Here is a 15,743-nt window from a genome sequence, read left to right as displayed (position 1 = left end):
GGAAAATTAGGGGTCCTCTTCAAGAGAAATGGCACAAAGCACACACCATTAGCCCACCATATGACGCAGGAAGTGGTAGCCTGCAGCTACTTCATGATGATATGCTCCAAAGATTGATTGGCTTATTGGTCTGTAGTTCCCATGGTCAGTTGTGGGCCTTCCTCTGTGGAGTGGTATAACCACAGCTGTTCTCCACACACTGAGTACAAATCCAGTGGAAATGTTGAGTTGAATAGATTTACTTGTAAGTCAGTAGGGTTGTGTTTGGTGCTGAGGAGCAAGGAAAGTTGCATATTGTCTAAATCCATGGATATAGTGTCCTTGCCTTGGAAAGTGCTCTCAGGACTTGCTCTGAGGTAATGTGAGGTGTGTACAGACATGTTAATATGTGGGGAGGCTAGAGGTATAAAGTTTTAGCTAAATTTATTTGCCAGTATCTTGTCTATGTCCTCTGGTGCTTAGGTTCATAGGTTCACAGGTTGGTACTAAGCTATCAGCCCTAGGGCCTATACAAGCCTAGCCATAACAATTCCCTGGCTATTTATTCCCACACTATTTACTTCCCTGGACCCCTGTCTAGCAGGGTGACTGACGTGATCCCTGGGGTGAATTTCCTTTCTCCCATCCAATCATCAAGGTTCCTTTTGAAGAGGACCAAAGAGGCACTCTGCTTGACATGTATGGGCAATCTATTCCAGAGTCTGGGAAGTCTCTGGGTCAGGAACCTATCCCTCCAGCATGTTTTGTTTATTGTGATGACAAGGTTTAGATCCCTGGAGCATGTGGCTCTGAGTGATTGGGATTTCTTTAAGTGTAGCATGTCCAACAGCTCTGGGTTTGACATGGCCTTGTATGTTAAGCAGAGATCGCCTCTGAGTAGACGATATGCAACAGAGTATAGCTGGAGTTTTTTAAGGTGGTCAGTGTAGGGCATCTGCTTTAGGCCTGTGATTCTTTTAGTGAGGTATTTCTGTGGCCTTTCCAATTGTTGCAGATGTCTTGAGAGGTACATACTAAATGGGGCATTGTATTCTATAATGGGTCTAATGAGGGATGAGTACAGTGGGACAATGACCTCCTTTTTTCTGGATGAAAAGCCCTTAGTGATGAGGTGTGCCACATAGAAGGATTTCCTGACTGTTGTGGCGATGTGGTTATTGAAGGTGAGATCACTGTCCACCTGTGTCCCTAAGTCTCTTATTACACTTTTGGTGTTTAGTGTACTGCCAGCTATATGGTAATTCACGGGTACATGTTTTTTTCCCAAAAGGGATAACTATACATTTCTTGGCATTGAGCTTGAGACCATGGCTAATTGTTAATACTATGTATCAGCTCACTACAGTGTCGGGTATTGCTTCAAAGGTTTTTATCAGCTGGAGATGCTTTTTCAAAAAGGTAATAATTTTCAATTTATGCCTACACTTAAGAGGATTTAATTTTGATTTTAAGTTCTTTATTTAACCTTTTGAGTTTATTTTTGGAGGTTATGGCAATTAGTTTATTTCCATGGACAATAAAATTATTTATTTTGTTATACAGTTTGTTTATGCTCTGATTCCATCATAGGAGTTTGTTCATGAATGTAACATCGTATTTGTACCAGATGGGAACAATGCCTCTATGCAGGCACCGAGATGAGAATAGAAACTGTTCATGAAGACAGCAACATTTGATACTGTAACACTAGGGGATTTGGGTGCTTAAATTTCATCAAGTCTTCAGTGAACTCCAATAGCTGTTAGCACCTGAATAATGTTTAAAGCCAGTATACTTTGGGGGTAGATGTGGTCTAATCTTAATAGTTCTGAATATTATTGAGCGGTAGTCAGATATGACCAGGGATAAGGTAACTGCAATTGTATAACATACCGGAGACGTATTTGTGAGAACTAGATCCAATATTTTTGAGCACCTAACTATGATATGAACTAATTGGTCTCAAGAGCTAGCATTTATGAAATCAAGGGAGCATTGTACACACTTATTTGTAGTAGTGTAGGTTTCTCAGTTTATAGAGAGATAGTCAAAACCTCCTATTTTGTTTACTTATGCATTGTGGGATACAGGTGATATAGGGGGTGGTTCTGTAGTTGATTATGATATGACACAGAATCTTGCTGATGGTAAGTAGGATATGGAGGTGCTCTAAGTCATTGCCTTACTTTATAAGTCTTAGTGTTATTGGGCTTCTTTGGAATATGGACATGCCCTCACCTACAATGCAGTCATTACTAGGGGGTGGGTCCAAATGAGTGGTAAGCATTGAAACCTGATACAGAGCAAAGTGATAGCACTACAGTGAAACCTTGTTTCAATAATGCTGCAGATGGCTATATTACTGAGGGTCAGGAATGTTTGTAGGGACTGCATCTTGTTATTTCTGCTTTTAGCATTGAGCACCACCTTAATATAGTCATTAGTTTGCTTGTCCATGTTGGTAGTTTTTGAGAGCTGACCTTACCTAAAAAATGCACTATGGAGTGGAGAAAGTTTTGGCCAATATGTGAAAGCCATGAGGAAAGAGGTGCAAACCAGACTTGTTAAAGCAAGTGGAGTTATTGATCCTCTCACCCAGGCTGCTGTAGATAGGATCCCCTTAGAATGACACCAACAACTAAGCTAATTGTTCAAGTCAATTATCCTTTGTTTGTATCTCAGCATCATTCTTGGTGTGGGTAGGATACTGCTCAGTAGTGCTTTCATACCAATCGGGGTGCTCTGTCATGTCTCTCTCTTTATGTAATCCAAGGAAAGGCATCTCAAGTCATTCACTCATTAGTTGTCAGTTATAGTTGCAGAGAGCCATAACTTAAATGGCAAACAGAGAGGAACAGTTAGCAAACAATAAAGAATTACAATTACAGTGAAAGCAGCAGCAGCAGCAATTTGTGTACACTGTAACAACAATGTAACGATCTGCCTCAATGGTAAAACAGCAGCAGCAATTTGTGTACACTGTAACAAGAATGTAACGATCTGCCTCAATGGTAAAACAGCAGCAGCAATTTGTGTACACTGTAACAAGAATGTAACGATATGCCTCAATGGTAAAACAGCAGCAGCAATTTGTGTACACTGTAACAAGAATGTAACGATCTGCCTCAATGGTAAAACAGCAGCAGCAATTTGTGTACACTGTAACAACAATGTAACGATCTGTCTCAATGGTAAAACAGCAGCAGCAATTTGTGTACACTGTAACAACAATGTAACGATCTGCCTCAATGGTAAAACAGCAGCAGCAATTTGTGTACACTGTAACAACAATGTAACGATTTGCCTCAGATGGTAAAACAGCAACAGCAGTTTGTGAACACTGTAACAACAATGCAACGATTTGTCTCAGATGGTAAAACAGCAGAGAATAACACTCTCTCGAGGCACTCCTAAAAATGGAGAACATCGATATCTGTGCAGTAACTGAGACCTGGTTCAAGGCTCCAGAGAGCACCCATGCAATACCAGGCTACAACTCTTATCACACTTTTCGGCCACCAAACCAGGACCGAAACACTAAAGGTGGAGGAGTGTCAATATTCACCAAGGGTATTCACACCACCGGGCAAGTTGCCCAACACAATGCGTCTGAAATTCTTCAGGTGTAACTAACAGATAAGACTGCAAACCAAATTGTAGCTTGCTACAGATCCCCCACCATACCCCAAGATTCTCACTACACATTTCTAAACATACTGGAAAATATTAAGATAGAGTTAAACACCCTAATACTGGGTGATTGTAACTACCCTGCCATTAACTGGGAAAACTACTCATGTACCAACACCTTTGCCCAACGGTTCTTAGAATTCATAAATTCCAATGCCCTGGATCAACTAATTCATAGTCCCACCAGGGGCTCCAATATCCTAGACCTGGTCATTACCAACATGGGAAATCGATGCTCCACATCTATGGTCACCCCCCTCGTTAGTCAGGTCTGACCATAAGCTAATCACCCTTAACATCCACATCCCACCCCCACCCCCCAGTAAGGAAACCTCCATAAAAAACTTCTCCAAAGCCAACTTCATGCTACTCAAGTCAGAAGTGACAAACTTCATGACACCCATGCAGATGGGAACTGACTGCTGAGTCCTACACTACTAAGGCACTGTATGAGCACATCCATTCATGCATGAATTGTGCCATCCCAAATAGAACCAAGATGCTCTCATCCAAAAAAAGGAAGCAAATCTGGTGGTCCCCTGCCATAAACAAACTTTACAACAAAAGGAAGAAACTGTTGCAGAAAAGAGGAAAATCCCAGGATGCAAAAAACTCCCTTACCAGCCTCAGTAAGAAACTGAGATCCCTCATAAAACCCTCCAAAGCTAGTTGCGAAAATAAAATTGCCAAAGATTCCAAAGGCAACCACAAGGCATTCTATAACTATGTCAAGAATCTAAATGGCAATGCTCAGCTCTGCTCTGAGCTAAAACAGAATGGCATTAAATATACTGATCCCAAGGATATTGCCAATACCCTGGCAGATCAATTTAGTGCCAACCTCACCCCCTCTCACCCCCTAAATGGCCCATCTCAATACCGGAAGATTGCCAAATTCTGGTAATAACGGCCACACAGGTAAAAAACGCACTCTCCAAAGCTAAGAATACAGCATCCATGGGACCAGATAACATGTGTACTATATGAACTACAATATGAACTGGCACATCACCTAAGTGTCATGTTTAATCATAGCCTCACCTCAGGTTTCATGCCCACTGAGTGGCGCAGAGCTACAGTTATCCCACTCCACAAGGGGGGATCCACCTTGGATCCCAGAAACTACTGTCCTATCAGTCTGACGAGCCTTATCTGCAAGGCCATGGAGCGTATTATCATGGAACTTATAAACAAAGACATTGGCAACCTTCAAACACTGGACCCCACCCAGTTTGGGTTCGTGAAGGGCCAATCTTGTCTCCTGAACCTGATTGACTTCTTCAAATCAGTCTCCAGAGCCATGGACAAGGGTAAGGTGGTCCACACAGCCTATCTAGACCTTGCCAAGGCCTTTGACACCATCCCCTACTCTGGAATCATAGATAAACCTACTAAGCTGGGCATTAATCCCTACATCACCCAATAGTTCCTAACTGGCTTACTGATAGAACCCACACTGTAAAAGTAGCCGACTCCGAATCCAGCTCCAGACAAGTGACAAGTGGAGCACCTCAGGGTTCAGTCCTGGGACCGCTCTTGTTTGGCATCTACTTCTCTGAAGTACAGGCCAACACTAAGGGACTCTGGCTAACAAAGTTTGCAGATGACTGCAAACTGGGAGCCATTATTGAATCCCCAAATGATGTGGATACTCTACAAAAGGGCCTTACAGAAACAGATGCTTGGTGCCAGAGCCATGGGCTCAAGCTCAATGCCAAGAAATGTATAGTTATCCCCTTTGGGAAAAAACATGTACCCATGAATTACCATATAGGTGGCAGTACACTAAACACTGAAAGTGTGATAAGAGACTTAGGGACACAGGTGGACAGTGGTCTCACCTTCGATAACCACATCGCAACAACAGTCAAGAAATCCTTCTATGTGGCACACCTCATCACTAAGGACTTTTCATCCAGAAAAAAGGAGGTCATTGTCTCACTGTACTCATCCCTCATTAGACCCATTATAAAATACAACACCCCGTTTGGTATGTACCTCTCAAGACATCTGCAACAACTGGAAAGGCCACAGAAATGCCTTACTAAAAGAATCACAGGCCTAAAGCACATGCCCTACACTGACCTCCTTAAAAAACTCCAGCTATACTCTGTCGCATATCGTCTACTCAGAGGCGATCTCTGCTTAACATACAAGGCCATGTCAAACCCAGAGCTGTTGGACATGCTACACTTACAGAAATCCCAATCACTCAGAGCCACACACTCCAGGGATCTAAACCTTGTCATCACAATAAACAAAACATGCTGGGGGGATAGGTTCCTGACCCAGACACCAGAGACTCCCCAGACCCTGGAATAGATTGCCCATACATGTCAAGTAGAGTGTCTCTTTGGCCCTCTTCAAAAGGAACCTTGATGATTGGATGGGAGAAAGGAAATTCACCCCGGGGATCACGTCAGTCGCCCTGCTAGACAGGGGTCCAGGGAAGTAAATAGTGTGGGAAGAAATAACCAGGGAATTGTTATGGCTAAGCTTGTATAGGCCCTAGGGCTGATAGCCTAGTACCACCCTATGAACCTATGAACCTGTAAGTTACAGTGAATTACTCCTGCAGAGTGTCAGTAACAATACTGTTAAGACCACTTGTTATTGCTGTCCGTCAAATGTTTGGTAGTCTCCCAGTCATGTGTCAATTATTACAGAGTGTGGTCTAAGTGAGAATTCCAAAAAGAGTCAAATTGAAGGCTACTAAGTGAGTACCACATTCCTGTGGTGCCCTCCTTTATATGAGACACTAAACAAGGTCCTGTCTCCCTAAGCTGGCCTAAGCTGGAGATGACCCATGTGTGTGATAGATTATGCACTTATTGCAAAGAATAGGAAACTTTTTTATTTAGAACAGCATGGCAAAATGGCCAATAAGATCAGTAAAATAACAATATGATGTGTTTTTGTAAATGTTCACATTGAAAATTCAGTTTTGTTTTTCACTTGTCTCATGATTATTTTTCTCACTTTTAAAATACACTAGCATTTTTTTGTTTTGTTTTGTTTTGTTTTTTTTGTTAGCTAAAGTTCACAAATTAAACATTTAGCTAAGGGTTGATAGTTCTTTTTATCTGTAAATCATTCAAATACATGAAACTAAATACCTGGCAGTGTCAAATGTTTCTACTGACTGCTTCCCAAATCTCATGTGTATAACAGTATTAAAGAGATCTGGAGAAAGCCTTAAAACTAATAAAACACTGACACAACTGAAATGCCTGTCCCATGCATTCTCTTAATTTTCTTTGTAAATTAACTGCACAAAATTCTCCTGCCATGAATTTTCATTTCAAGTTCTACATATTTTGCCAACCCACCCATTGCAGTGTCAGTATAGCTGTATGGTCAGTTCACCCTCCTTCGGTATTGCAGACCCACCCTTTGCAGTGTCAGTATAGTGGTATCTACAGTCACAACCTCCGTCAGTATTGCTGACCCACCCTTTGCAGTATCGTAGCTGTATAGTCAGTCACACCCTCCTTCGGTATTGCTGACTCACCCTTTGCAGTGTCAGTATAGCCGTATAGTCAGTCACAACCTCCTTCAGTTTTGCGGACCCACACTTTGCAGTGTCAGTATAGTTGTATAGTCAGTCACAACCTCCTTCTGTTTTGCTGACCCACCCTTTGCAGTGTCAGTATAGCAGTATAGTCAGTCACACCCTCCTTTGGTATTGCTGACCCATCCTTTGCAGTGTCAGTATAGCTGTATAGTCAGTCACAACCTCTTTCAGTATTGCTGACTCATCCTTTGCAGTGTCAGTATAGCTGTATAGTCAGTCACATCCTCCTTGGGCATTGCCAACCCAATCTTTTCAGTGAGAGTATAACTGTATAGTCAGTCACACTCTCTTCAGTATTGCCGACCAACTATTTGCAGTGTCAGTACAGCAGCATAGTCAGTCATCCTCCTTTGGTATTGCTGAGCAACCCTCTGCAGTGTCAGTATAGTTGTATAATCAGTTGTATCTTCCTTCTGTAGCTAACATCTTTGTCCTCCAACTGACCTCATCCTCTCATTTGTCTCATGCCCTCTCCTTATATTTGACCATGACAACTGCAGATTTGTAGGTTTTAGCTCAGGCAATTTATTCATTTAAAGCATCTTACTCACTAGAAGTCTCTCATTAGAATCCCAAGAGAATATAATTGTACTATTCTTTCCTGTGCTTGTTTCTGCACTTACGTTTTCTATTAAATTCCCTTTGGAATCAAACATTTGTCACTTCTAAAATTTGCAGATCTGGCTTCTGTCACTTTGTTTTTGGTATCATTCCATCTGTCCCTCCAACATGGATCACTCCTGTGTCACATTCAGAAGTGTAAATAAATGTCCCCACTGTTTCCTAATCACATATCCCTCTATTTGTACAAATACCACCACAGCACACCTCTAAACATAGGCCTCCTGTTAAATCAAAAGTAAGTAAATATGTATGAGTCTTCAGAGTGATGTAACAAGAGCCTTTCCTGACTTTTGTACTTCTTAAACCGAATTAGCTAGAATCTGCCAGTGTTCTCTATTACACTTACCTGAGTTAGCAGAGGTTTGTGTTACCACCTGAAGCTCTTGCATTCTGCCTACGGACAGATCATGTAGTCACCTTGCCTGCCATGCAGGGATGAAAGAACACAACCCACAGCTCAGTGTTGTGAAGGGTGGAAAATGGTTACCATGCAACCCAAAGCTGAGTGTTCCAAAGGGTGGGAAATGCTTACCATGCAACCCACAGCTCAGTGTTGTGAAGGGTGGGAAATGCTTACCATGCAACCCACAGCTCAGTGTTGTGAAGGGTGGGAAATGCTTACCATGCAACCCACAGCTCAGTGTTGTGAAGGGTGGGAAATGCTTACCATGCAACCCACAGCTCAGTGTTCCAAAGGGTGGGAAATGCTTACCATGCAACCCACAGCTGAGTGTTGTGAAGGGTGGGAAATGCTTACCATGCAGCCCACAGCTCAGTGTTGTGAAGGGTGGGAAATGCTTACCATGCAACCCACAGCTGAGTGTTGTGAAGGGTGAGAAATGCTTACCATGCAGCCCACAGCTCAGTGTTCCAAAGGGTGGGAAATGCTTACCATGCAACCCACAGCTGAGTGTTGTGAAGGGTGGGAAATGCTTACCATGCAGCCCACAGCTCAGTGTTGTGAAGGGTGGGAAATGCTTACCATGCAACCCACAGCTGAGTGTTGTGAAGGGTGGGAAATGCTTACCACTCAGTGTTTATGATGTTGGATAGATAATGTGAGCATCAATGCAGAAGAAAGAAATTACTGAAAGGAGTAAATACTGGAGAAAACTAAGTTCTGACCGTATCTAAATTGCTGTTTAATGGATATTGAAGACTTTTGGTCATTATCTGATGCCATGACAGCCCTTAAACATTTATTCATCTGAAAACTAATTGTTTCTTTGTTTTTTATGTTTGGTTGTACACCTAACAACTTAGAATAACTTAGTCAGGTGGATAAATTTCACAATGCCTACAGCAGAGGAAGACTTTTGGAAAAAAACTATCTACAGTGCCCAGGTAGTGCTTCACATTCTAGAAACTTATGATAGGGATTCCAGAGTTACCAGAAGAGTAGGGTTTGATCCAGGCTATGTCCACTGTGGTTCACAGTGAAAGGAGCCACTGTTAGCTGTTGTTACCTTAACAGACTACTTGGTAATCCTGTAACACATTCACTTGTCTGCAGTGTACTCACTTGGGCTGGATAGGGTCCAAATTACTCATGATCAGGTAAGTAGATCATGAGGCTTTCTTTGTCATTGTGGTGCAAAATGTATAGTGATTTTTTTTTTCTTTTTTATTGTAAGGTCTTCTAGCTTGTACTGAAGGTACTAGATTGAGGATAATGCCAACTTCTACCAACAGCATTACTCATATCCTTAGCTATGATGTTGATTATCATTTGTAAAGGACAATGAAAGCTTTAAACACTTCTGAATAATTAATCCCAATTCTTCAGATAATGTCCCTCAAATGTACCAGTGGGGTAAAGAATTTATTTTGAAATGTGTTCTGATTTGTACTGAGGATACTCGATTGTGGTCAATGCCAATGCCCAGCAGCAACATTCGAGACTTGGCCACAATGTGCGACTGTTAGAAGGGACACTATGAGCTATCAACACACCTGAGACTCAGCCACAATGTATGACTGTTAGAAGGGATACTATGAACTATCAATACACCTGAGACTCGGCCACAATGTATGACTGTTAGAAAGGACACTATGAACTATCAACACACCTGAGACTCAGACACAATGTATGACTGTTAGAAAGGACACTATAAACTATCAACACACCTGAGACTCAGCCACAATGTATGACTGTTAGAAAGGACACTATGAACTATCAACACACCTGAGACTCAGCCACAATGTACGACTGTTAGAAAGGACACTATGAACTATCAACACACCTGAGACTCAGCCACAATGTACGACTGTTAGAAAGGATACTGTAAACTATCAACACACCTGAGACTCAGCCACAATGTATGACTGTTAGAAAGGACACTGTGAACTATCAACATACCTGAGACTCAGCCACAATATATGACTGTTAGAAAGGACACTATGAACTATCAACACACCTGAATATATAGTCCAACTTCCTTAGTTAATGTCTTTCAAAGAAACCAGTAGGAACAAAACATTCTTAATATAAGTGTAAATGTGTACTGTGTGTGTGTGTGTGTGTGTGTGTGTGTGTGTGTGTGTGTGTGTGTGTGTGTGTGTGTGTGTGTGTGTGTGTGTGTGTGTGTGTTGGATTGTAACTCTCAAAAAACATTTTTCTATGACTGTGTCCACATTGTTTTGGGTGATGCTGACAGTGGGCCACTATGAGAATATTTTATTATGCTATTACAATGAATGTGTTATATATGCTGCATGAGACACTAGGCCAATGACATTAATAATGCGGGGTAAGAATAAGAACTGGGCATTTGGAAGTTTCAAAACAGTGGAGTCCTGCTACAGGTCTTTAGATACCTTTGGTTACTACCAGAGTGGCATGTTTATGAATGAAAATTTATTTTATGTGAATTATGTCTTCTCAAAGTCAATGCCTGGAATACAATTTATAGACAAATAGTAGCTCACTGTGTGACTTCTGAAAAATATGCTGAAAATAAGCAACATTTAATTACCTAAAGTCTCTTTCCTATGTGTTTTTATGTATGTATCACTTTTCTGATATTTACTTGATGATGCCCAAGTTTCATATTTTGAGTTTTACTTCATATATTTGTTGACTTTACTCCAAGCTCCCCTTACCAGGAAAAACCGAAAAGACAAACACTCCAAGCGCAAAAATGATTACTATAATATTTGTTTTCTACATATTTTAAAGAGGTTTAAATATTTTGAAATACAAGCATTAATCCAATCCATTTAGACCATATTCCTTGCTGGCCTCAGATCTTCAAAAATATTTTTGGAGAGACATCCAGTCTCACTTGTAGATCAGTAAGTATTCAACCTTTTTCGTATTTGCATTCTTATCACTGTCTACAGAAATAAGGAAATGCCCTAGGGGGGACCTCTAAAGGTGGCCAAGGTGAAATTCCTCATGCATCAGTTGCCCAAATCCCAAGATGCTGAGTAACACAGTGCTGTTTTCCACAGAAAATCTCTGTAGGTGCACACTTTGAAATCGTAGCAGTATTGTTTCCCTTCTTTTTTGAGATTTCTCCCTTCTTTGAGTTGGTGTAATCATTGAGTTGGTATACATACATTTAGGGGAGCTTGGCCCCCACATCAGAACATTTATGGTTATCTTTTTCAACCTTCTGTATTTTAGACATTAGTTTTCAGCAGCTCTTATGTTTGGGTTGTTGACATTAAATGTTTCATATTGGAACCACCCTAGTGACATCCCATTTATGGTTAATTAAAAATACCTGCAGGCATGACATGAAAATCCCTTCCTGTTTCCCCAGCAAATGAATTTTAGATCAAACTGAAAATTAACCTGACCTGAGGTCATCTGCAAAGCATAAGATTTACTATTTCAACATAACGTATGACATTTAAAGGTGAAGAAGTAATTTAATAGATAATGAAAACTCCTGAAGTTCTATACATGATAAAATGCAACATTTTCCTATTTCAGGTCACAATGCAACACAGGTGGCTGTTCTTCAGTATGGACATTCAAATTCACTAGAAATCACATGGACAGATGCTCAGACTCCTGAATCCCTTCTTCATATGGTGACGTTGATTCAGCAAGAGCAGACAGGGGCCAACCATATAGGTAGGTGTTGCACTTTACTTTTCTTATCCAGCCTTCATTCTCATTATAGGTTTTTGTAATGTTTGAAAATGTTAAAGATGAATCATTCCTCTTCCCAAAACTAGGTAATAGTGACAAAGTGCTTGTATTCATAGTAATACTGCATGCAACTTAACTGATTCTGGTTTTGCTGAAATCATACCCTGGGATTCTTGAAGCTCGGCACAAGGACGGCGGTTGGCTTGCGCCGACAGTGCGGTGTGAAGATGGCGCAGTAGCGCCAAATGCATATTAATGAAGGCGCGCTGCCACCACAGCCAAGTGCACAGGAAAGGAGCGCGAGTGCATAGGGCGTGTCGAAGTGCTGCATGGAGGCGTGGAAATGGCAGCTGTCGATGTGCAACCTAAAATGCTTGCACATAACAAGTTGCAAGATATTAATCACATCTGTCAGTGTCCGTGGATACTGAAACGTATGCAAAGCATGCAAGAAAGTTACTGCGAACACAAAGTGAAGAAGCAAACACAAATGCACGGTAGGGAATAACGGCTCCCTATCCCGCGAACAAATGACATGGAAGACCGTGTGGCCATAGTCCCAACGCAGTTTAGGTAGCTATACCAAGTGGAAGTGAAATGCATCATATGTTAATGAGCCTCCAGTAGGTATGTCCAGCCCAATGGTGAGGGTCACCAGCTGACCCATAATGTGAGGGAGGGTACACAGCTGGGCAGATGTGTCCATAACAAAATACACGATAAATGTAGATATCTAGCGACCGTATGTCCGAATCATATCCCACAAGGCATGTAATAGTCACATACAAAAGGTATGTCCGTATTTCACATACCAAATGTGATAGGAAATAGAATAAGCATGTAAATGAAACAGAAGGAGCATATAAACAGCTACAACAATAAGGAAACATGTAGGCTGAAAGGAACAGTATTATCCGTACCGTCGACTGTGGGGACATGCTGTCCAGTACAGTCAGATATGTGTACTGAATATATCCCATCCTGGACATAGGAAAAGGTGGCATCCTACCAATGAGTAGAACAGGCTGCCAAAATCCTGAAATCAGCGGTACAAGCCAAACTTGTCAGGATGTGTCACAGTTGAACGGGTAGTACCCGGGTAAACCAACCATGTAATGAAAGTTAAGTGTGGGTGTGTACCTATGTGCATGAGGTATAGCATGTGGAAAGCAAACATGGCAGGGTAGTCCACACAACTGTACAGGTACCTGACACATGTAGGGTATTCAATGTGTTACTCTGGCCGTGTCATGGGCCAATAACCAAAGCAGTGATGTATGGGGTGTGAGGAATCTGTGTGTGTGTGGGGATGGGTAATGGTACAATCCTCCAAGGCGATACTGTGTCATATGCAGAATAGGTGAACCAGAGGTGTATGAGGGAGCAGCGGGTGAAGCTGAAAGAAACACAAACACATGTATAAACAGCTGCAATACAAGCAGACAGGCCATATTGTAGAACACAATCCCACAAACATATGAATATTGAAATGTGTGATACAAATCAATAGACATGTCGCTGGTACATACCCACAGATTGGTCCTGATGGAACTGGCCATAACAAATCCAACACACCTGGATGCATAATGGACTACCCAGCATCCCCTCCACATCACACAACCCGCTCCCGTACCTGAACGTCCACCAAATCCAGCCATACTTGGCCTACTGGTTTGGTGCAGCCACAGCTACACATAGTGACCACTACGCATATGTAGTAGGTGGTGTCACCCTAGGCAGTTGCAGGATTGCACACTATGTATCCCTTGCATGTAAAACCCCCAGCATAGTTTCATATCGCCAAAAAGATGTTCATTATTTCGCTTGTTGTGGATCGGTCCAATTTTTGGATATCCCTCATGGGATACGTAAGCTGTGTAAACATTAGAATGGAAGACATGAAGTCCAGTCCAGTAGATATCTGGACACAAGTTGGAATGTGCATTAGAGGTGCACGACACTGTCCAGCCCTAAGTGGTCATGCATAACCTACCACCCAGGATCAAACACCTGCCCGTGACGCACGTGTCCCGACACGAATAAGTGGGAGAATATATTGCACACATTCGCATAGTGGCACATGGTATAAGGGTGATGAAGGCACTGATGTAAACAGAATACCCCTGATCCACTGTGTGAGGGACAATTAATGTGTGTGTAGGTGTGACCTGACCAACAATGGTACAATGCCAAATGTCTTGTGACCGTAGGTAATAACTATGCACCATACTGCATGTAACAGTTGCCTAAAGCGGTCATGTCAGGATAGAATAAACGTAAGTCATACAAGAAACAGGCAAACAACAAAAGTGCCAAAGGTATAAGGCTTACAGCTAGGAAACAAATGACTGTTCTAAACCTGCAGTGACTGTGGCTATGTGTTGGCCCAAATAATCTGGTGTCCGCAGTAGGGTTGTCATCTGTCCCACTTTGCGAGGGATAGTCCATTGTTGGACAGTTGTGTCCTGACAAAAGACATTTCAAATGGCAAATGTCCTGGGATTGTAGGACATAATTATGTCCTATATGTTATGTAATAGTAGCAGAAAATAATTATTGCAGTATCTACAATACCTAAATGTTACAAAAAACAGAATAAGCAAATAAACCGCTACAACAATAGGCTTTTATGTCGGCAAATAAGTAAAGTTTTATCCGTTGTACTGACCGTGGGTATGTGTCGGCATGTAAAACCAGGTGCGTTCCGAAAATGTCCCATCTTGGCCATGTGAAAAGGTGCCAACCCTAGTCACCGGAATACAGGACAACCCGTATATATGACAATGTCAAAGATACCAATGGTCAGAGCATTCGCACAATAATTGGCCAGACCCTTAAAAACTCACAAAGCCAGTGCCCTTTGGGCGAAAGGTGTTGAATGAGAATGACTACTCACAACAATGAAGAGTACTAGATGCATTTAACTGCAGACAATTAGTAGTATTACGAATCTGTCAACATGTTCCAAGTTAATAGTACTAATATGGTAGAAGTGTCCGTGATTGTCCCTGAGTTGTCATAGCCTTGTCCCTGTCACTGTAGACATGAGTCCCCGAGTATCAGAGGTCCGTACACAGAAGTACATCAACCAACTGTCCCAGCTGTTGATTAGACTATTGCATACCTGTAGTGATTTCATAACAGATGTCCAGAATAATATTCATTGTATGTATAAATGAATGAAATAGTCAGATGGGAAGGGAAACCACCCCCCCCAACCTGCATTATGTAGTGGGACCACTCCCCGCCCTAAATTATGTAGCACTGACCCAATAATGTGGTCAGAGGTGCCCAAACACCTGCGTCTATAAACACAGGTAGACTGTGAAACTCTGGACTAACTCTGGCCATGTGCTATGTCTGATCTTTGAACAGCACCAGGGCAGTGCTAGTCACCAGTCGGCCGAGCCTAAACCCGGACCAGCACATGAAAACCCTGACAATCCAACACACGTATGTGCGAGGACTATAAGCGTAGGGGTTATGAATATCCTTGGAGTGAGTAGACTCGCAGCATGGGTCCAGAGCAGTAGAAAACAGGGAATGTCCAGATTGTAGTACTGCGGTTTTCCCAGCAGGAGAATGGATGCCTGCTGTGTAAGGGAAGTAGTGAGGTGTATGTCAGAGTAGCTATGAACCATGGGTATACATATAAATGAGCAAGAACACCAATAGTGTAGTGGTTACAGCATCCGCCCAACGTAAAGGCATTCCCGGTGCAAGTACTACTATAGCACATATTAATTGTGTAATGAATGCCTCTGTGCTGTAAAG

The 15,743-nt window shown here is 42.0% G+C and overlaps 1 protein-coding gene across 1 annotated transcript in view; it reads left to right on the top strand.

The window, feature by feature from the left end:
* Positions 1-15,743, top strand: part of VWF (von Willebrand factor) — a 749,192-nt gene that overhangs the window by 398,130 nt on the left and 335,319 nt on the right. Inside the window, exon 30 of the mRNA XM_044087471.1 lies at positions 11,808-11,951. Within this exon, the coding sequence (XP_043943406.1) occupies positions 11,808-11,951 (144 nt within the window). The remainder of the gene's footprint in view (positions 1-11,807; positions 11,952-15,743) is intronic.

This window comes from Protopterus annectens, chromosome 11.part0, assembly GCF_019279795.1.
Source record: "Protopterus annectens isolate FY-2018-M chromosome 11.part0, PAN1.0, whole genome shotgun sequence".
In the NCBI taxonomy this organism is placed as follows: domain Eukaryota; kingdom Metazoa; phylum Chordata; order Ceratodontiformes; family Protopteridae; genus Protopterus; species Protopterus annectens.
This window is presented reverse-complemented; position numbering and strand designations above follow the sequence as displayed.